The sequence below is a fragment of the Pteropus medius genome, unplaced genomic scaffold, assembly GCF_902729225.1.
Source record: "Pteropus medius unplaced genomic scaffold, Ma_sr-lr_union100, whole genome shotgun sequence".
NCBI classification, from domain to species: domain Eukaryota; kingdom Metazoa; phylum Chordata; class Mammalia; order Chiroptera; family Pteropodidae; genus Pteropus; species Pteropus medius.
The window spans coordinates 46,242,233-46,266,390 of record NW_024344378.1 but is presented as its reverse complement, the minus strand read 5'-3'; the positions used below and the strand labels follow the sequence as shown (position 1 = coordinate 46,266,390).

At 33.2% G+C, this 24,158-nt stretch overlaps 1 protein-coding gene across 6 annotated transcripts in view; it reads left to right on the top strand.

Annotated features, from left to right (window-relative positions):
- The window catches only part of MICU1 (mitochondrial calcium uptake 1), a 177,588-nt gene that overhangs the window by 65,690 nt on the left and 87,740 nt on the right, over positions 1-24,158 (top strand). For all 6 annotated transcript variants that reach the window (XM_039872078.1, XM_039872081.1, XM_039872082.1 and 3 more), the window contains one exon: positions 15,433-15,547. In XM_039872078.1, coding sequence (XP_039728012.1) covers positions 15,433-15,547 — 115 coding nt within the window. The remainder of the gene's footprint in view (positions 1-15,432; positions 15,548-24,158) is intronic.

The window sequence follows — 24,158 nt, the reverse complement described above, 5'->3', positions numbered from 1 at the left end:
GAGGAATGGGAGACTCGTACAAGGAGATATATGAGCCAGTGACCCTAGCTAGCCAGATTGTCCCCTAGCAAAAGTGCACACAGTTTCTCTTTCATCCATGTTATGATGTGCATATTTAATACCTTTGGCCAGATTCTTCACAAAATCCTATTATAATTTCCATCAAATCTATTCTTGAGGTCTTGTTTTGAAGCAAAGGTTATGCTTCTTAAATAGAATTTTTAAACTGAATTCACCTCTAGTTTATGTCTTTATGAATTGTCTTTTATTTCATATGAAGTTTAAGAAAATAATTTTGATACTGTTTTTAAGCCTAAATATAATGAAGATTGTCAGTTTAGACATTTTCCCAGGGATTTTTGCCATGTGTGAAATCTTTCATTTGATAACTGTTAGACTCAGTGCTTACTCAACTATCTATCTTAATATTGTCCTTTGGATCTTCATGACTCTTTTGTTCTCTCTGTCAGGAAATCTTAATTTTTAAGTAGCAGTTTCTAGAGTATATAATCCTAGAACAGTTATTGAATTGTTGACAAAACAGATTCGTGTGGTAATTATAGTAAAGTTTGCACATGGTGGCCAGAATTTAGTAGAAACCTAACATCCTAGAGGAATTTCCTTTTAAACTTGCTTTCATTTTTAACTGGGTAATTTTCTCTCTCACCCTTTCTGTCTCATTTTTTTTTTTTTTTAACTTGGAAGATGAACTAGTTATGAACTGCTTAGAGAAAGAAATATTGACTCCCATCCTCATATCCCTCATTGTTTTAACTTTTAATACACCATTTAATAAAGTCCATCATTTGACCAGTAGAAAACACTAGCTTATTTTATTGCCTGCTAATTGAATTGCACTTTAGCCATTTGTCATTGAAAGCAAGAACAAATGTAGAAGTAGTATCATTTTCCTGGAGTGTTTTCTCATTTACACTTGAACTTCATACAACCTCCAGAAGAAAAGTAGAAAAGAATGACCCAACTGATGTTGACCAATAATTGGATAGTTATTTCTTGCTTTAATACCTGTCATCTTTTCTCCTATTCTGTTTGACTAGAAAATTCTCTTAAGAAGTAAACGAAACATTCCTGTTTCAACTGATAGCCAGTGAAACTGAATTTGATTAAGTGGCTTTGGAATTTGGGGGAAGATCTGTTTTTCAGAGCCCATCACATCCTTATGTTAATGTACCCTTACTCTAAGGATACTAGCAATTTCCTTTGTGCAAAAGTCATGAAATACATTATTGTTGGCACTTACATCATTTATGCATTTCAAAATTACTAACACAGGCTGTGTATAAAGAAGCTATAGTCAATGGCCTTTGGTTCTAAGAATATATTTTATAAATTAGTGACATTTTAAAAAATATTCACATTAGGTTTAAAAGTTTAAAAACCTCAAAGCTTAAAGCAGTTAAGATTTTCTCTTAGAGAATATTTAAAAATCAGTATAAATAGTGTATTAGCACTATTTGTAGGTGGTAATATAAAATATGGTCTAGATTTTGTTTTTGTGTAATACGCCATAGGTTTAAAAAAAAAAAACCACACACCCTCCCCCTGCAGTGTCCATGCATTCACCTTATGACTTGTTAGTGCAGTTATTTTATAAATTTTAGATTATTTCTTTAATGAAAACTATGTTTTTTTCCCGGGTTTAATTTTAATCATCTAATAATTAGTCTATGAAACAAAGCATAATTTCTAAATGGAGCCTTTATATTATATAATCATCAAATATTTCTTTCATGTAATCATTTAGTTTCTGTCTTTATTGGTATGATTTATACCTTTCATTTCCCATTTCTTTTTCTCCTCCTTTTTTTCCTCAGTCTACCAAAGATGGAAATATTGTTTTGTATTTTCTGTTTCTATTGCATGTAATAAATGATTTTTTCCAGATCAAATACGACTATGTTTTTTAAAATTACAGTGGAAAACTTCATGATCTAGGTAAAATTGTTTCTTAAGCAAAGAATGCCAATATTCTAGAGTTTTGGTGTAATTCTCTTTTGTTCTCTCTTGTAAAAACTTTAAAGTTCACTCTATTTTTTCAGGTAACAGGGAATTGACCATTGAAACTAATTGTTTATTATGATCATTACATCATGTACTTCTTTTTCAGAAAATAGATTTTTTATTCTTTCCTCCTTATCAAGTTCCCTTTTCCCCCAACCTCTCCTGAATATGTCAGAAATAATGCCTCCGGATTGAATTTTTTCATTATTTATAATTACATTCCCCTTACAGTCTCTCCAATTTGAAAGAATTAATATATAAAGGAGATTATTTCATCTCCTTTATGATACATACCAGAATATTTGGTCACATGGAACAGAAAACACTTTATATCAAATTAAAATGAAAATTGTCCACTTTCAGGTAAAAGAGATAAAAGTATGGTTAAAGCTTAGAAAGGGAAGTACTGATTATAGTCTTTATAACAGAAAAGACAATCAGCAGAAAGATGGGAGCCATAGTTGAAAATCAAAGTTTTAATATAACTAAATGCTTTTAATTGCTTACTATGTGAAAGGTCTTTTAACACTGTTAATAAATGAACCTTAAAATACCATTACCTTTGGGGGAAAGTCTTGGTCTCCCATGGGTAGTGTGAATACACATTTTTCTCTTAGTCTAAGCTTTCTTTATTTGAATTGTGATTATTTGCTTCATATCACAGATAAAATATGAATTTGGAATAAAGTCAAGTATTATTATTATTCTTTGACATATATAGTAAGTTTTATAAGAGATTTCTTGTCTTCTAAGAGTAAGATGTGTTGCAAATCAAGGAAATGTAAATTAGAAGCCAGGGGGAGAACTGAAATTATCATGGGACAGTGTTTAGTGAATCTTTATGTTTATTTGAGCTGCTTTAATTCTGCTCAAATTTATGTAGCAGGTTATGATGTTTTTATGAATTCTGAATTGTTAATTAGGTATGTGCCTCTCCCTCTTCCTCCCTCTCTCTCGACTTCTAGAAACTCGAAATCAGTCAAATCTAGATTCTTGATGAATTGATATGTTTATTCAGGTTTTTCTATTGATAAATATGAAAAAGACAAAATTTTATTGCTTTTGCTCCATGTTTTTTGTTTTGTTTTCATTTGCCCTGTCAATCCCATCTTTAGAGTGTCTCATTTGAGTTATCTTTTATAATAAGGAAATTTTTGCTTTAAAAAAAACTATAACTGATTCCAAGAGAATGTATAAAGCATTTCAGTTCCTTGAAGTCTGAACTTCTCCACAAATATTTTATAGTCATATTATTTTAGGGGACACTATTTAGCCCTTTTTTAAAAACCCTATTAACACATTCACTCATTCTTGTCAGCATTTTATTTTTCCAGTTTAAAGTGAAATCTCTGAATGATAAATGCTTGACTCTATTTGTCTCTTGAGGTAATTATAACCTATAATAATATAAAAAGAATAGTTGAGGATTTTTGAGTGTTGTTATGTGTCAAGCACTGTTCTAAGTGCTTATACATAATAACTCGTTTAATCTACACAGCCACTCCTTTAGATAGTTTACTATTTTTATTATTTTACAAACAAAAAGTTAAAGTACAGAAAAGTTAAGTAACTTAACTGTTTTTTTTTGAACTAAGATCATTTAGCTAGTAAGTGGTAGAGCAAGGATTACAAATTGGTAGTCTGGCTCCAGAGTTTTTCTAAGAGATTTTCATTTTGAGTTTGACAACTGTATGTAAATAATTGGTAGCTGTTATAAGTATGCTGAATTCAGTATGAAAAATACATTATAGATTGCTGTACTTCATGTGTAATAAATAGTACAAGATGAAAAGAGTGTAACTTTGTATATAGACAATCTTTATTAAAATATGGTCTCTGCCACATACTTGATGGATAACTGTGGGCAAAAGACCACTTAACCTTTCTGAGTGTCAGTTACCTTCTCAGCAAAATCAGGGCAATAGGTAAAATATCTGGCTCTACGAATTACACCTATGTCCATCACTTTGAGCTCTTTACTCAATTTAGGAAAGGAGTTAGTTGTTGTCATATATATTACCTTCTTTCTTGGTTTGTTTTACTTAAGAATTTTTATCATGCCTACTAAGCAGGTCAAATTTTATTTCACAGCCAGTGAAGTTTATTTGTTGGAAAAAATCTTTAAAATCATTTGATATTTGAAGGTATTTGGAGTGGTACCCAGCTAAATTAGCTAACCTAAACTGCTTCATCAAATGCCAGTGTTCGTGACGGCTGACTTTTTATTACTAATGTGAATAGTACTTTATTTAGTGCAACATAATTTGCAGATCTTTTTCTAATTGTCATTCTGAACTCATTCTTAGAGTAGTTACTAATCCTCTGAACTTGAATAAGTTTAGCTACCTGTATGTTAATGTGAGTGTTAAAACAACAAATTTGTCATGAAGTTAAAAAATATTATATCCGTAAAACAATAGTGAGATATCCTAATGGAAAACCTTAAGAAATGCTTTGACTACTTATGGAAAAAAATGAAATGTTTGCTTTCTTTTTTCTTTAAGAAACAGGTAATTACTTGTGTGTTTTCTTTTTGTGGTAATAGGAAATTTTTAAACAAATGTGTTTCATTTTGGGGAGGTTAGGAATTCAATTGTTAGGGATTTTTGGGGGGTTTTTTATTTTATTGTACCCTTAGCAGATAATATATAAAACATTTCTAAGTATTCCTCATTTTCTATTTCCAGGTGTTCAGTGATTTTATTACAGATCTTAATTGGTCCTTTATATTTTATTATGTTTTGTGATATATATATGTATATATATATATATTTTTTCCGATATGGGAGTTTTTGTTCATATAATCAAACAATGTCAAATTTTTTTCTTTTTCTCATCTCTGATCAGGATTTCTGGCAGGTACTGACTTAGTAGCATGTGCTTTAAATTAATTAATGTAGTCAAATCCATAATGGTGCTTTAGGGACAAAGATTCAGTAAAGTGCATGCTCATGTCCTTTCCCTGCTCCCTTTAGAGAATGATTTTGTCCCTGTCACTTAAATTAGCATACTTTGTCGTTAATGTGACAATTCAAACGCTGCACAAGTCCTGGAAAATATAGTACCTAGCATAATTTAAAAGGAAATTTCAACATTGTATCACACAAAAGGTCAAAAAACTTTTAATCACTATATTATAGTATAAAGGATACTCCGTTAATTGGGTCATTTAAATAGTCTTAGTTGGGATGCCATGTCCCTAGCTGAACTGTAACAGGAATGGTGAGACAATAGTACCTTCAAGTGAAAATTAAGTGTTTTTCTTTTGAAAATTTTTACATAATAAATACAGATAAGCAATTGCTTAGTTGTACTTTGTGCAACAAAATGGCTTAGCAGAAAAGAGATGGAACGTTTAGAAAGACTTTATTATTTTGCTTTTTTGAGCTAATCAATAACTTTAACTTGGAAAAGCTAGCAAATACATGGAGAAAACCTTGAAAAAGAATATATAGATTGTAGGCTGACAAAGGAGAATTTCAAAGACATGCCTAAGGAGTACTTTTTAAATTGATTTTTGAAGGCTTAGACTCTTTAATTATATCTTATAAATTATTACAATTTATTCATTTAAGAAAAATATTACTCTTGCATTTCTAAATAAAAATATAAACTAAATTCAATTATAATGCCCTTTGGGTTAAAATAATTAATGATATAATCAGTGAAGATCACAGGGTGCTCTCAATTTTTCTAGAACATTTTTCCGGTGCTTCCTTGCTTCTTTAAATGGGATATATTTTTAGTTCCATTTCCAAGCCCCAAACCAGTCATCCTTTTATTGCTATACTAGATTATCTTATCTTTGCTTTTAACTGCATTCTGAAACCAACAAAAATACTTAATTATGTCAAAATAGTTTATCGATAATCCCATTATCAATTCTCTTATTCCAGAGGTTCTATTTTTAAATAGCAGTGGCAGAACCATAATGGTAAGGAGTGTAAATCAGATGAGATTCTAACACCTGTGATTGAAGAAAACCACTTTCTATTCTTTATGGCAGGACAGTTTATAGAAATAGCTAAAAACTCTTCTCCTTCTTTAATGATTGTCTGGTTTCAGACTTAAAAATTTAAAATTACTTGCCTCAGATAGATGTCCTTCTTTCCTAGAGAATGAGGAGAAGAGAAAAGAGATAGGAGTTGGTAAGTGCTTGGAAGTCTTGGGGATCCACTGCATTGAGTGGTCAACCACCACTGTCGATAAAAGGGCAACAGTCTTCTTTAAACTTAGACTATTGAAAGTATATTCTTTGTTGATCAAGGATTCAAATTATTAATGATATCTTGTTAATAAGCTTTTTATATTAAAAATAACGAACATTTTTTCTTAGACTAGGTAGTAGGGGAATTGTTTCTCTATATTGGGTTCTATAAATAACACTCAGTTTGGTGACACTAGTATAAATACTTTAAGCTTCCAAAGGTCAGTGAGCAGTTACTTTATAGAAAAGGGCTTTCTTGCTTGCTTCCTTACAGGCATTTTTCCTTTGCATGCCATGTTCCTGTTGCCTGTGGAAAGGCTGGATTCATCTTGTTTTCCTGGTAGCATAGAGTGCTGTTTTTCAGATGCAGCTTATGAATGGTTTCAAATACGTATATTGTTGTGTGCAGTATCCATAATGTCTCTTTCCAGTCTCTGAGTTCCACCACTACTAAAGTCTGTTATTTAACCCACATGTCTGACTATTCAGGTTTAAAAAAAAAACAGTATATAATCAGTAAGAGCTCCCAAGGAGGGTGTGGTTTACTTGGTTGTCCCAAATATTCAGACTTCTTTTACAGTGTCTTTAAATACATTTTTATTTTAGATTCTGTTGCGTTTGAATTTGGGGTCAACTGAACCCATTTGATTTGTCATTGTTGATTTGAAAGCCTAAACATAACCATTACATTTCTAACACCTTCATGTTTAGCTTTTCATCATGAAACAAGATTTGAAATTCACTTTGACATGAGAGGACTTGGTTCCAGACTAAATTAACTTTTTCTTATTATTTTACCAGAAACACTCTAGTGTGTTTTAGGGTTACACAATAAAGGTCTATGAAAGCTACTCAATACAATTTATTTCTCATATTCTGGTAAAATGGGTTCTTTCTTGGCCTAAATATCTAATGATGAGCTTTGGTTGCAGAGAATGTGTGAGATTTCTCGCTTTGTGTATTTGTCTTTGCTGTGATACATTTTTAAAAGTTTTAAACTTAAATGTTTCTCTAATTATAGATTAATCTGAGATTTATTAATTAAGAAGAGTATAAAGAACCATTACATTCTAAGTGATACTCATTTTGAAAATGATTAAAATATGCATTTGAACAAGTCAAGGCATAAAAATATGATGTCCACGTACATCATTCGCTAAACTTTCCTCTTCAAATTTCAAGATAACCAACCTGATACAAACTAAGCCCCAGGGTTAATATTTTACAGTACTGAACTATGTTTTGCTCCAAAAATATTCAGTCCCCCGTTAACAATTTCAGAAATTGCAAACACTATAGATACCTGGTGTATTTCTGTGCACAAGATGCAATATAACACAGAATGGTTCATGGCATGAGTTCTGGAGTCAGACTATGACTTGTCCTGCCACTTTTTAGCATTGTCACCTTGGGCTACTTATTTAACTTCTCTAAATCTTTGTTTTCTTATCTGTTAAGTGCTGATAGTGGAACCTTCCTCATAAAATTGAAATGAGGACTTAAAGAGATAACGCAAGTGCTTAGCACAGTGCCTGGCATAGAATATGCAAACTATAATTTTTAAATTCTTGAAATGTCTTTAATGGTCAGTGGTGTTCAAGGGATACCTGTATATATTTGATTTCAAAATGATTTTAAAATTCTTCCTCTAAAAGGTTTTCTGGGGGATGAGAGTAACCACAACAGTTGTAAATCAAGGATATGAATAGAGATCCTCAGGGTGAAATTCTTTTATTTTTGTTCTTATGAAGCATTTGGGGTAATAATTTTTTCCAAATAGGAGAAGGTGAAATACTAAATTAGCATATTTTTCAAATTTTGTATGTTAGGTTGTTTTTCCACGAAGTTATAGGGAAGCCTTTTATAACTCATGTGACTAAAACCAAGACCGCTGCCAAGCTCAGGACAGTTCTTTTCAGCACTGATGGATTTGAGTGGCCAGAGTTCAAAATTAAATTTATAGATTTAGGTAGCATATAATCAGTAATGGTAAAACATTGATTCTTTCACCCAGAGAAATAATCACACACTTTGAAGCAAGTGTACAGGCTTAATGTGGTAGAAAATAATAGAGTTGGTGATTTTGCCCACTAGGGTTTCAATAATACCTCATTAGATACTGAGGACTTAAATAAATCACTTCAATAAGTTGTATCATTTCATTGAAGTTAATGCTATTTCAGTAGACTTTTGAATTATTATCATCGCTCTAATCAAATGTGCCACTTTTTTTAAGCATCTTCATCTGTATCCATTTTCTCTATAGCCATGTAGTTAATGAAATTGGAAAACATTTGCATTTTAGGTATCTGGAGTTATTCTCAGAGCTAAAGTGGTTAGAATTGGGACTGAAAAGAGAATGGCTTTCTGGCAGGGTGAAGTTTCCAGCATCTTAAGCATTCACCTTCCACATATTGTTGCACAGTAATTTATGTTTGTTTGCCTCAAAAGCAATATTACCTTTGAAAAGATTGGAAACTCTGAGTCAGAAAAAGAAATCATAAACTAAATTAGAAACATCTCACTTTAATTTTTATCTGACATATCCCCAAATGCTACCTTTCTGTAAATTCAGGTATGTGATGGGGGAAGAAGAATAACACGTACTTTAAGTGTGCAACATTTTCTGTTTGATTTGGAATAATGTGATTGTTTAAGATCAATATCTTAGGCTTTGGCATCTATCTGTGTACCGACTAAATAATGATGTATGAATATTAATTGCATGGGAAAACTGCTGAATTTTTTCCTTCTAACACTTCAACCCTCCCTGCCTCAACTCCAACCTTAGGTAGAAATACTGTTTCTCATTTGGAAATGATATGTCAAAATCGCATTTTCTGGAAGAAATTATTATCATTAATTTGTTTTTTGAAGTACAACTCAAATATTTCTTGGGGGATTTAGATAAACTTTGAAATATATTTCAGCAATATAGAAAAATGTTAATGTTAATACAGTCCAATTATTTCAGTCTCATAAAGGATGGCATCCTAATTTAAATAAAGTTGTGTTCTTTGTTAGATTTTCTGTATACCAGAGATGTTTGAGGTTCTAGATGATATGGTAGCATCTATTTTGTTGACATGGTCCATCAACTTCTGTTTGATAGAAAATGTTTATTTTGAACGGTAGAACTTGAAAGTTGGGTCTTAACTAGAATAAATAATGAGATTAAACTCCTAGATAGGATTTTTCTTTTTGACTTTATCCAATTGAATCCTAGAAGGCAAAAATTATGGACTCTATTTTGACCTACCTTATAACAGTTGGGATTCATTGTTTGAGTACAGTGAGTATTAACGAGTTTGAATCGTGTCTGGAAATCCTAGTCCCAGAACTCCTGATGGCACCTGCAGCTTTAGCCAGATGTTTTATAAATTTATGTGATTGGTCAGACAGAAACCAGATGGTGAATGCAACAAAACCATCCTGGTAAAACAGTTCAGGTATAGACTCACTGAGAAGTGTAGCAATTACATATATATAGGGTATGATTTGCTGTGAGTTTACCTTTAAGTCTTTCTGTTTATCTGAAAAATAAAAAAGATTCAGGATATGGTTCAATTGAGATCAATACCAGTACTCTTTAAGGTTATTTATTTGCATTTACTCAAGGTCAGTAACTTGAATGTTTTAGTGGTATTGAGCTTATAGCTATGTTTTAAATTTCTAAGCAAATAAAATCAAAGACTAGGTCATGTAAATAAATAGCAAAACAGTTAAATATCAACTTAAGTCAGTGAGCACATTGCTTTGAAATGTTTTTGCATAATTTTGTGCTCCAGAAGTGGGTAACATTTGTCAGTAAATTGAATAGAAATACTATTCTGATCAGTTAACCTGCATTCTGCTTTCATAGCCTTAATTTCAGAGATTTAAATGATTGGAATAGAGTTGGGTATGTAACTTCTAAGATGCATAAAAAAAGTTACCTCTGTAAGGCATCTTTAAATACAATCTCTTTTTAAAATACCCAATTTTATTTACTTTTCAGCATATATACTGGCATATTGTTAGACTCTTACTCAAGAACTTTAATATGAAACACATTTCTCTTAGACCCTTACTATGACTTTTTTTACTGAACCTATATCTTAATATGTTACTTAATCTCACATTATATGCCCTTACAATAGAATTGGAATATATTTCTTTTGACTTTTATATACAGAAATTTCTTCCTTTTGGTTTGTCTATTTATTATATATATTCAATTTATTATATATATTGAATTAAACACAAATCCTTATGATAGGTTTTCCTAGTAAAATATATATACTAATATAAATGTTCATTAGTAAAAAAAAAAAAAAATTTTAAACCACCTCTGAGAGAGGGAAAATGGAACATTATTACCAAGTCTGCTAAGAAACGTTTTTTTCTTAGACTGTGTCTCCATATCACCTCTGAAGTGTATAAATGGTATTTGCTTAGGAAAAAAATGACTTAAAATTTAGTCAAAGATTAAACATTAAGTGAAGGAACATTTAACCTGACATTCTCAATTTGCAAAATTAAATATTGATAAGACTTTTGGAATAAGAAAAAAAAAAAAAACCTTCCCTCAACTTCCCTTCCTTGAATCTTGATTTTCCATTTCACCATACTTAAGGGCTCTTAAAAATTTATTCATTATTGAACTCAAATATTAATATTTTCACAGATGCTGTATGTGTCATGGCTAGTTGATCTGAGGATATAATTTATGGTGGATTCAGCCCTTTGATTTAAAAAGACCAGCTAAGAATCAGCCACACAACTTAGGTTGGTTTTCTAGTAACTCCCATTTCCTCCCAAATTTTGACATACTTATTTAATTCTCCTAGCTTTAAATAATTTGAGGGATCAAATTTGATGGTTTTATGAAAGTTTTGGTGTTTGTGATATGTCATGAATTTTGTAAGAATCATCTTTGGAGTTTTGGATACTCAAAAACCCACATAAATTCTTAGAGTTAACAAATAGAAGTGAAATCCTAAATATACCTGAACCACTTTGACAAGTGGATGCCTTAGAAAGCATGCCTGTAACTTCTCTCCCTTTCTCCTACTACCCAACCCCAATTCCAGAAGCATGGGAGAACAATGTAGACCTTTACTCTAAAGAATTAGGAGATTATACTGCACAGGGCACCTCAAAAAGCATGGCTAATTTTAAAGTCCTCTTTAAATGCCTTATTTTTAAGGAGGTATTGTAAAACACATTCTCTGTTCTTTCAAACACATGTGTACACACATTCACACACATTTTCTCTTTCCTCTATTTTTCCTGACTTTAATACTTTCTATTCCTCTCGTCATATCTCCTTCCCCTTTTTTGTTCATCTTTGTAGGGTCCTTTTTTCTTCTATATCGTTTCTTCCGGATGTTTTCTTCAGTTTTTTCTTATATACAGCAATTTGGCATTCTTTTGGCCTCTCCTCCCTGTCACTGTATTCAGTACAGCAGAGGTCTCATATATAGCCACATGAACAAATATTTTCTCCTTCAGAGGACTGAGGGTTGCAAATATAGATGTATCCCATCAAATGCAGTAGAGGAGGAAATTCCTTCCTGGAGAAAATCCCACTAACTGAATTTAACATTCTAGAGTGTCGTTATAATATAGCCCCTATGGAGATATGTTCCAATAGTAATTCTTAATTAATAATACAATTGAAAGTCTGTTCAGTGACATCTTTATTATTTCTGCACACTTTATAATTGTTCTAATGGTGGAGGTAGGCCTAAACCATAACCCCAAATGCATCTCATGCAGAGTCTCTCAAGCTGCGTTTTAAACCATTTAAACAATTCCGTATTTATTTATACTTTGAAAAACAATCATTCATTTTGGTAGTAATCAAAATACCTTCAAAAGAAAATGTGCAACTCAAATCAGGAAATATAAAATAGACCCACACTTATATGGTAAATTGGTTTTTTAATAAATAGTTTAAAAACAACTATATGTCCATATTTCATAAAATAAACCTTACCCTTTACCTCACAATACACAAAATTGACTTGAAATGGATCATAGACCTAAATATAAAATCTATAATTATAAGGCTTCTAAAAGAAAATATAAGAGAATATTTTTAGACAAGATAGGCAAAAATTTATTAGCATATAGAAAGCAATAACCATGAAGGAAAAAATTGATAAATTAGACTTCATGAAAATTAAAAACTGATTGTCAAAATAGAAATTATAAGCCACAGACCAGCAGAAATATTTTTAATAAATATATTTGACTATATTCGTTATCTATTGCTGAGTAACAATTCCAAAGCTTAGTATCTTAAAACAGTAATAATCATTTCTGTCTTGTGCTTTCTGTGAATAAGAAATTTGGGAGAGGTTTGACTGGATGGTTCTGGCACAGATTTTTTCATGAGGTTGCAGTCAAATGTTGACTAGGACCTTAGTCATTTAGCCTGCCTGAGGGTGTAAGATTCATTTCTAAGGTTTATACTCCAAAGAAATGAAAGCAGATAGTCAAACAAATACTTGTACATGAATGTACACAGTAGCACTAGGTAGAAACAACCCAAATATTCTTCACTGGATGAATGGATAAACAAATTGTTGTATGCATGCAATAAAATATTATTTGGCAATAAAAAGGAATGAAGTACTGATCGATGCTACAACATGGATGAACCTAGAAAACATTATATTACTCGAAAGAAACCAACCCTATTGTATGGTTAAAATGGTGAATTTTCTCTTATGAATTTTATCAACAATGAAAAATAAACCTCCAAAGGAAAAATAAAGAAGGGCAAAGAAAGTCGTTCTGGATTAATGGAGATTAAAGAGACATGACAACTAAATGCCATTTATGACTTTGGATTGTATCCTGGACTGGGAGGGAAATAGCTATAAAGGAAATTATTGAGACAGTTGACTAAATTTGAAAGACTATGGATTAGATAATAGTAAGTATCAGTATGAAGTATCCTGGTTTTATTAAATTTATACAGTGGTATGTAAGAACATGTCTTTGTTCGTAGGAAATATATACCAAAGTATTTAAGTGTAAAGGGGTATGTGTCTTCAACTTACTTTCAAAACAGTGCAAAAGAAAAAATATGTATATAAAATGATAAAGCAGATAAGGTAATGTGTAAGCTATTGGTAAATCTGAGTAAAAAGTATACAAAAGTTCCTTATACGGATCTTTCCACTTTTCTGCATTGAAATTATATCAAAATTAAAAATTAACAACCAATTTAGATTTGTCTTTCTGTCTTTCTGAGCAGCAGCATTGTCCGGTTGATTATTCTAACAATAATGTTAGATATGCATCTTTGGCTTAGCTGCCTCATTTTACTCTGTCCTTAGACTTTTGTCTGTTTTTCAACTTCTGGATTCTAATATGTTACTTATTTCATTTGCTTATAGCATTCACTCTGTAAGATGACTACATAATTAATATGAAGTAGTCAGCCTCTGTACACATTTATTATTCTGGCTAGTATTTGTATGCCTTTGGTAGCTGATTTTCATTTCGTGTATTTTTTCTTATTGACATACTTTACTTTTGCAGTATTTTGTATAATGTAAAAAATGTAACCATTTGTTCCTTTTATTTTGAGAAATTAAAATACTACCTTCCCAATGAAAAGCTTTTCTGCTCTTGTTCTCATCCAGTAGCTTTTTTTGGTCTGAAAATTGTGTTTAATTTCTTGGTAGAAGATCAAGTGTGGAGATCTAACCTTAATTTGAACATACTGGACTATGTGCTCATTTTTGTTGTCAGCTCAAAGAAGTAATCTCTAAATGCTGTCAAGTAGGACTATGCTTTCTGTCTACCACAAATGTGTTAGAGAAGCCATTTCCTAAGTAGAAGCTGCCATCAAACCCTCATACTGCTTTATTAACATTTAACTATGGATTTTTACCTTTCTATGATTACTGTTTCATATGAACAAACAAATAGCCAGTGAAGGCTATTTTGAGTGGGTTTACTAAGATCATGATAATTCACTTGGTACTTGTGTTTTCAGTTGGTTAACCAATTTTCTTTCCTTTGTGGTGTATGATGGGATCTTCATTAGACAGAGGTAACCTATTGGATAGTTGTGTACCTGGATGCTGGTGTGGTGGTGCTTGTTGGTTTCGTTTTCATGATACTCCTCCCAAGATTATGTTTGCAGTGCTGCTTATTATTTTGCACTTGCATGATATTACTTTGCGCTTTGTTTAGGTTCTTGAAACCTCGTATATCTTTTTTTGGTACCCAGAATAATTCTTTGACTATCTTTGGTTGGCCCAGAACTTACAAAATTAGTTTCAAAACTAACTCTTTGGTGGATCCTTTTCAGTTTTTGAAAATATCTTCAATGTCACCACCAAGTTTATAATTTGGCTAAGAATTCAGAAAACAGGGTAGGTTTGTTTAAACACCCGGGAAGAGACCACTTGCCAGACAAGTGGTAACTATCTCTGTTAGCTTTATAGATTAAAGCTAACTCTGTTTGTTAGCTTTATAGATTAGATTAAAGAAAAGAAATATTTACTTTTACTTAAAGTAAAGCTAAATTTTGGGAGAGTTGCATCAAATAGCTGAAATTTAGGAGCGTCCACCAAGATAATAGTAAATATAATTAAATTAAACCACGCCAAAAGTTTAGCATGCATGTCTGATTTGCCATTATATTTTAGAGATGCTATTTACTCTGCAAACTGTTTTACATTCCAAAACTAAGATTCTTGGGAATCATAAAGAAAAATTTAAATTAGTATTTTAGAATTTAGTTTTCTGAGCATTTTGTGGAAATGATTGATTACCTCTTCATTTCTAATTACTAGTAGTATAGTTTTCTTGGGCAGTAATAACTGACTTCGTTTACAATTTTTTATTTGTTTTTATTTTTTTCTACTTTGTATACTTCTGAAGAAGAAGGTAGATTGTTTTTAAAGCTAAGAAAACTAGCCCTGAAGTGGTCTTGCATATGTTAAATGGCAGGAGTTCATAAAATTGAAGTTATTTTCCAATATTTATATTAAGCCACTGTTGAAACAAACATTATCTTTTATCTTATCATTTTAATCATCTTGAAAATTGTAAAGGATCCATGAATTTGGAATGGCCATCAGAGAAATGCTTATGATAAATATCATAAAACTGTCAGATAAATAGTAATTCACTTTTAACTTTTTATGTTCTCATTCTATCTTTTTATCTTTCGGTGGAACCCATACGTTTAATAGAAATTTGCCCAGGAACGAGAAAAATTTGCTGATGAAGGCAGTATATTTTACACCCTTGGAGAATGTGGACTCATATCCTTTTCAGACTACATTTTCCTTACAACTGTTCTTTCTAGTAAGTATAAACTTTTCTTTTTATTCATTTATAGGGAGCATACAAGACCATAAAAAGAGTTAAGTTGATTAGAGGGGGAAAGAAGACACGTTTGTAGAGTTAATTGATTATAAGTTACATAAAATTTCATTTATTTTGAATTCTCTATAACTTGTATATAAAACCACCTGAGAAAGAAGAAAAGTATCAAGTTGCTTTTTTAAAAAAGCAACTATGAAGTTACATCTACCTTTAACTATTTGAAGTCCTGTATTCTGTCAAGATAAATTATAGATTGCCTCTTCCTGTATAGCTTTCTGCTTCTCCAGCAAAACATGTATTGATCTATCATTTCCTCCCCTAAAGGGGAAAATTGGTTCAGTTGTTCTAATTGTGTTGAATATTCATTTTTGAATCTCAGAGGATAACTATTTAAGACACAACACTCATATTTGACTCATGTAGAGCACTGATGACTTTTCTTGATTTTTTAAAGCTAAACAATTTTGTCAATTAGTATGCTACTCTAAGTGTTTCTTAATTTTATTTCCTTTTAGTGGGATATTTTTAACTATTGAGAAAAACAAAACAAAAAGTTATGTTTCTAGCTCTCTGTGTACACACTATTAAAAGCTATCTAAATTGAATCAAAGAGATGTGATTTGTATGTTTGAAAAAGGTGATTCTCAATTTTTTTCCATCTGGGACATCTCAAACAAAAATAACCACCCCTTTTTTCCCTTCTCCAGGATAGTGATCTGTAAAGATAAAACTATACGACAGTTTTTAATAAATAACATATAGAGTCCCTGCCCTGACTGTGACCACTTTTACCCGTCTATCTGGTTGACAGGAAAATGAAGAAATACAGACTAATATGCCTTACCACAGCTGTCTTTGGGGTACAAAGGTGTCTGAATAAATTTATATGGTGGGCCAATACTCTAGCAATGTAAATATACATTGATTTGTTATGAAAGTCCAAAACAGTAAACTAATTGAAAACACATGTATGATCTCAAATTGTGTAGTGTTGTTAGTTATTATTTTGGTGGGACATGGGTTTTCCAAAAAAGCTTCAGTTCAAGTCCTAGCCCCACCAACTCTTAGCTTTGTGATGAGGGGCAGGGCAATGAACTTGTCTATCTCTTTTGTCTGTAAAATGATTTATTCGAGGATTAGGAGATCACGAATATAAATAATACCTAGTTTGGTGCCTACTATTTAGTAGGTATTCAGTCTGTCTGGGTTTTTATTCTTGATATCCTGTCATAACATGTTATTTCATACCTAATTTTAAAAGATTCATAAATCATGTCATTTAAAAACCTCAGCAAAATTGGTGGGGATTTTTTAAACTTTTTTGTGACTTTGGATAGAATTTACATTAAATAAGCATGATATGGCAGAAAGAGTACTACATTAAATGATAGACCAACTTGGAGAACTTCACTGATATGGAATATGTACTATAGAAGTAGTCCTAGAAATGTAGAGCTGAAATGAGATTTTAACTTGTATCCACTGCTTAGTCCTATTACTTTTATTTCATATCTTTCTAAGTGTCAGAAGGACCACAGAGCAGAACCTTCAGAATACCTGGCACGTTTTGTAACTCCCTTAGTCAACCGTTTAAAAGCAGGTAAAAAAAAATTAAAAGGTCATGTTGGCCCTTGAGTTCTGGAAACCCCTCCAAGAAGCTCTGCTGGTCCTGACACGTTTACTTCTCGGAGCTGAACTCCTAACTTAAACATAGTGATTTTTGAAAAGTGCTTAGTATTTCGATGTCATATACTTTCTATTTTTGTCAAGAATGAGAAAATATAAGAGTATGATTTTAAGATTTTCTCTTTATCACTGTTTTTAAGCATTTTGGTTATTATATGCCTTCATTGTTTCTCGACCTTAGTACTGTTGATGTTTTGGGCAGGATAATTTATTGTTCTGGAGGCTGTCCGTACGTTGTAGGATGTTTAGCAACATTCGCAGCCTCTACCCACTAGACACCAGTATTATACTCTCTCCCCATCCTAGATGCAACAACCGAAAATGTCTTCAGGATTTGCCAAATGTCCCCCAGGAGGTAGGCATGGAGAGGAATCATCCCTCATAGAGAACCACTGATGTAGTGTTCGGCAAATTGGGTTTTGGAGTTTTCTTGTTGGGGTTTTTTGTTGTTGTTATTTCTATTATTGTGTGCCTTGACGTAGTATTCTATATGTTTCTTGTCTTGAAGTTCTTTGTACTTTTGGATCTGTGGGTTTATGGTTTCTATCCAGTTGGGAAAATTTTCAGCCATTATTTCTTCAAATACTTCTTTGCTGTTCCTTCCTTTCCTTTGAGGACTACAAATAACATACATTTTCCTCACATCAACCCCATAATGTTTGTACTATTATTATCTTCATTTTACAGAAGAGGAAATTGAGGCAGGCAGAAAGTTACTTACAAAGAACTTGCTCTGAATCCCACAAGAAATAGGTGATTCAGGGTTTGAACCCAGGCTAACCCCAGCATCTGGGCTCCTGTTGCTTGGGTTTTATTTTAATCAATAATAATTTTTTATTTTTTAGTTATAGTTGGTATATAATACTATATTAGTTTCAGGTGTACAGTAGAGTGATACACATCTATATAACTCACAAAATAATCACCCCAATAAATCTAGTGCCCTTCTGACACCATATACAATTGTGACAATATTATTGGCCATATTCCGTATGCTATAATTTGTATCTTCATGACCACTTGAAACTACAGATTTTTAGTTCTAAATCCTTTCCCCACTTTTACCGACCTCCCCTATCCGCCTTCCATCTGGTGATCCTCAAAATGTTCTTTGCGTCTATGAGTTTGTTTCTGTTTGTTTTTTATTTTGTTCGTTAGATTCCACATATACGTCTGCTTATATGGCATTTGTCTTCCTCTATCTGACTTACTCCATTCAGCACAATACCCTCTAGGTCCATCATGAAATATGTTTGTCCATCCTCTTTTAGTCTGTGTGTGTCTTTTAATCTGAAGTGAATCTCTTATAGACAGCCTATGTAAGGGTCTTGTTTCCTTATCCATTTAGCCACCCTATCTTTTGATTGGAGCATTTAATTATTTTTCATTTGAAGTATTTGTTGATAGATATGTAGTTATTGCTATTCTTTATTTAGAATTTTGATACATATTTGTTTCTTCTTAAAGAAGTCACCCAAACATTTCCTGTAGTACTAACTTGGTGGCGATGAACTCCTTTAGCTTTTCTTGTCTGAGAAGCTCTTTATCTGTCCTTTGATTTGAAATGATAACTTTGCTGGGTAAAATAATCTTGGTTGTAGGTCCTGGGTTTTCATCACCTTTAATATTTTGTTCCAAGCCCTTCTGGCCTGCAAAGTTTATGTTGAGAGATCCACTGACAGTCTAATGGGTGTTCCCTGGTATGTAACTAATTGCTTTTTTCTTGCTGCTTTTAAGATTCTCCCTTTGAATTTAACCTTTGGTATTTTAATTATGATACGTCTTGGTGTGGGCCTCTTTGGGTTCATCTTGTCTGGGACTGTCTGTGCTTCCTGGGGTTGTATGTCTATTTCCTTCACCAGGTGGGGAAGTTTTCTGTTATTATTTCTTCAAATAAGTTTTCAGTTCCTTGCTCTCTCTCTTCTTCTGGCACCCTTATGATGTGAATGTTGTTACGCTTGACTTATCCTAGAGGCTCCTTAAACTGTCTTCATTTTTTTGGATTCTTTTTTCCTGTTGCTGTTCTGATTAGTGTCCAATGCTACCCTGTCTTCTATGTTGCATGTTCGATCCTCCGCTTCATCTATTCTGTTGATTCCCTCTAATGTACTCTTCATCTTAAATATTGTATTCTTCTCTTCTGAGTGGTTTCCTGTTATGTTCTCCATCTCCATTTTTATGTTTTTTTATCTCTTTGTTAAAGTTCTCACTGAGTTCATCTACTCTTCCCTTAAATTCCTTGAGCATCGTGATAACCAGTGTTTGGAACTCTGCATCTAGTAGATTGCTTGTTGCCATTTTGTTGAGTTCTTTGTCTGGAGTTTTGTTCCGTTCATTCATGTGGGACATGCTTCTTTGTCTCCCCATTTTGGCTGCCTCTCTGTGTCTGTTTCTACGTATTATGTAGGGCTCCTAAGTCTACCAGTCTTAGTAGAGTGACTATGTAGTAGGTGTGCTGTGGGGCCCCTTAGCACAGACCTGAGAGGAATCCAGCTGCAGGCCAAGTTCAGCTGTACCCTGTACACCTCTGGGGCCACCTGCTAAGAGTCACCAAGCAATCCAAAGATGGCTGCCACCCATGCTGGGCTTATAAGTGCCTCAAGGGGCCAAGTCAGAAACTGAAGCTGGCTGCCAGAAGTGCAGGGCTTGGGGTTGCTCAGCAAGAGGTACAGGGCATGCCAAGGCCAGATGCTGCCTTTTTGGGTTTTGTGAACCTTTGGAGAGCTTTTATGAAAGTTCACAGAAGTCAAGACAGCCCGTTTGTATGGAATAAATCACTGGAAGCAGCTTGGGTGAGCCCACAAGTTGAGAGAGACAGAGTCTCAGGGAATCAGGGAATATCCTGGGTGGAGTGACATGTGTGCTGTCCAAATTGATGGTGCCTCTGTGCAGGCTAGGAGTAGGGGTGGCTTGACAAAGGAACTTTGGCTTCTGTCTACACCTTTTTCCAGGAGACAGCTGCCCCTCCAGCCCTCGCCTGAAGCCTAACAACTCAGTGCCTCCCTGTCTATCCCTGGCACCTTTCAAGCAGCTGCTCCAGCGCTGGGGCTCAGAGCAAGCAAGTCCATTAGCAAGTAAGGCCAGCATGGGCCCTGTAAGAGGAAGGTCTCTGCTTCCTGCAGCCTTCCATCACACTCCGCTTCACACTCTGCAGGTTTTCACAGCCAGAGGTTATGGGGACTTCTCTTCCTAGCACTGGGGCCCTGGGCTGAGGAGCCCATTGTTGATCAGGACCCCTCACTCCTCAGGTGAGGGAGGTGACTGCAGCCAAGATAGCCCTCCCGATTCTCAATTGCCGCACAAGGTTGCGGGGCCGGGTCATTTTGCATCTCCACCCCTTCTACCATTTTGAGGTGACCTAGTTGTAAGGCTTCTGTTTAGCCAGACCTCTTGCTACTCTGTGTACTGGTTGCTCTATAGTTTTGTTATAATTTTGGTGTGGTTACTAGAGGAGGCATGTACAGCCTTTACCTTCTATGCCATCTTGAATCTCAGTCTTCCTGTTGCTTGGTTTTACTGCTGTACTTTCAGCAATGACAAGCCATAACAGCATAGTGCTTCTTTTTTCTCTAAGGCTGGACCGTGGAAAGGCTAGTCATAAACTCTTCTGTAGATAATGGGCAAGTCAAGCATCCTTGCTATCTCAATGTTGCACAATGCATTGTCTACTTTATCTAACAAGCCATGGGGAAAATGTGCCACATAAATTACACTGAGATCATTTCTTTCCCATGTCTAAATTGGAGCTAGGATGATAGGAAATGAGGCATTCAGTGGATGGACTTCCTTGTGGGTTACAAGAGATCATTACAGTCTAGATGTACTAAATGGTTCCCAAATCAGCCTGCAAGAGAAAATGCAGCAGTTTTAAAACCAAAAGCTTTGTTAAGGAGTGGCTTGGGACTAGGGGAAGGGCATTAGTGTATTCATTAATGTGTTACTCTGGTGGATAGTAGGGGCTGTCCATGCGATTTCTGACAGAAAACCAGCCAGAACAACATGAACAACATAACTCAGATAATGCAGGACTGTCATATTTCTGATTAGCTGTTTTTTCCAAAATTAATGGACTCAATGTTATTCAAGAAATTGCCATCATTTTGAGAATGCAAATCCTCTGCCCTAATAGATTGACATTTGGAACCTCAAAGTTCTTTAGAAACTATACTATGTTGTCTAAAATAAAATTTGACAGCCGTATATAGTAAATCATTCATTTCCTTTCTCGATTTATAATTACCTCTCCTAAAAATAAAATAAATCTGCTTTTCTAAAACATGTTTATGCAGTATAATTTCCCCTGTTAGATAGAGTTCATTCTTCTTTAAACATTTTAGAAGTTTGATTTTTTTTAGCTAAGCAAGAATTTCTTGGATACACCCCCAGAATAACAACCAATTTGGCAGCAGTATCTTGTGATTATAATAAGCAGTGGCATGAATTTCTCATTCTTCTCTGTATGTGCTTTGGGTAATGGAGGCCTTCTTTGGCCAACCTAAAATTTTAAATACTGTCTCATACATACATGTACACACCCCTCCTAAACTTCTTTCCTACTTTGTCTTTTCTCCCTGGCATTTATCACTATTTAATAATCTGTAATTGATTTTTTAATCTTGTTCATTATTACCTAGAATGTAAACTACATGACAGAGATCATAGGTTTGTGATGATGTTCACTACAAATTTGTAATATATTCACTGCAAACATATCTACTGTATACAAAGCCTTGTGGCAAGGTAACAAAGCAAGAATATAAAACTTTTTTAAAAAATTTTCTCCAAAAGGAAGTTTAGCAAACATAAGATTTGACATTGTTACTTATTTCCTAAATTGAGAACAGTCCCTGTAGCTGTTGATGTCTTCAGGTTGCAGCTGAAGTACCAGCTGAAGTACCAGTGGAGTCAAGGAAATATGTTTTTAAATTAATATATTTCCAAACAAGCTTGGTTTTTTTAGAATTCAAAATTCATATATTTGTATTCCCCCTTATTCCTAATTCATAAATTCTGTTGCTTTATATCCTGTCTCTCTGATCAGATTTGGTGGATTAACTTGAAGAATTTTTAACATGAGATGTAGTATCTGTATTAATTAGAATATTAAGTATTTACTAAATAAGTACTCATGAATCAAATAAATTCACGTTCTTTTGAGGCAACATAAAAAAACTCATAATAATTACTATGATTAAATAACTTCCAAAGAGCCTCTGATTCTTAAAGTAGGTTAATAGGATTTGAGTGAGAATACAGAAGCATGAGAATACAGAAGCATTATTAATGGCTTGATTCTCAGCACTAACCAACTGCAACATTAGCTAATGGTCTTAAATCTTATAATAGAAGTCAAGTTTTTTCCTATAACTAGGTGCAGAAAAGGGTCAAGATTTGTCTAGAATGTTACATATTTATTGATTTGTATCATTCTTGTTAATGCTAAGATTCACTGGATAATGATAATATAACTTAGAATCTAGATCTTGGACATTAATGATTACGAAATATATATTTTGTGCTTTGTCTTCATATGCATTCCAACTAAAGTTAGTAACCCTGTGGGCTAATAACACAGAAACAATTCTAGATAATTTAAGGAGGCAATAATAAACCAATTATAAAAGTTGAATATTAATCATCTTCCTTACTATTTACTATTAATCTTTGAAAAGCCACCAGAAAAATTGAAAGCAGAAATGCTATGGTATGTTTAGAACCTAGGAACAGAAAATGCTTGTTTTTTGTACTAGGGAACTTAAGAGTACAAAAAGGAAATCAAGCCAAGAAAGAGCGATTTTCAAGAAATGGTTTGCCTAATCACTGCCCCGTCTGGAGAAGATACCCAGCACAGTATCTGGCACTTAATAAGTATTCCATCTATATTTGCTAAATAAATATCTATGCATTTTTCAGAAGTTATTTTAGTATACATACTAAAATTTTATATTGCTCCAAATACCCTTAGTATCCTGGCTAGTATTTAAAACTTTTAAAATAATATTCTCTACGTATATATACATGATGAAAGGTAGAAAATTATTTTAATAGCCGAATTTTTTATTTGGACACTAAACTGAAAACCCAAATAGCTTGTGGGTGACTGCCAAACCTAGTCACATGTACAGAGGGTCCTTCAATTTAGTATAATTTAACAAATATCTAAGCCCTTTATTAAAGCAGGTAATTCTAAGTATCTATGCAATAAATTGTATCTTGGCATAAGCTGTCACTTTGGCTATTATTGAGCACATGGAATGGAATGAAACCACATAGATTGAAATGAAAGTCAAGCAGATGATTATTTCTTTAGATCTCTGAAAATAGAGGTGGGGGCCTATCACACAAGTTTGTGTAATTTGGGCATAAAAATAGTAACGTGCATTTGAAGAAAATATAGTTCTAAAGTAGAACGTGACCTTAATGCAAGGGTAAAGCTCCGGCATTCCTTTTAGAATCTCTCTCCAGGAACTCGGGGAATCCAAGCTTTTTGACATCTCTGGCATTGAATATTCTTCCTGTAGCACAGCTGTCAAATAACACTATAAGAAAGAGCAATTTAAACGAAAGACTTTCTGGCAGCTCTGAAGGTCATCAGTAACTGAGGCTGATACACAGCTCAAAGATAGGTTATATACTATGAACTGGAAACATCAGCTGTTTCTTTTCTTCAGGTGTGAAATTATAAATCTTTATTTTTTTTTTTAAGAATCAGGGCTGGAATGTATTTTCTAGAAAAAAAATGTAAATAAAAGAAAAGCAGTACTTAGAAGGAATAATATACAACGGAAGCCTTGCTAAAGGAATTCAGAAAAATTTCAGTCTTCTTATGAAGTATTTAAACTCAGGTTCTTGACATGTAGTTTTTTATATTATTTAGGAAACTTTGCCAGTTGACATTAAATAA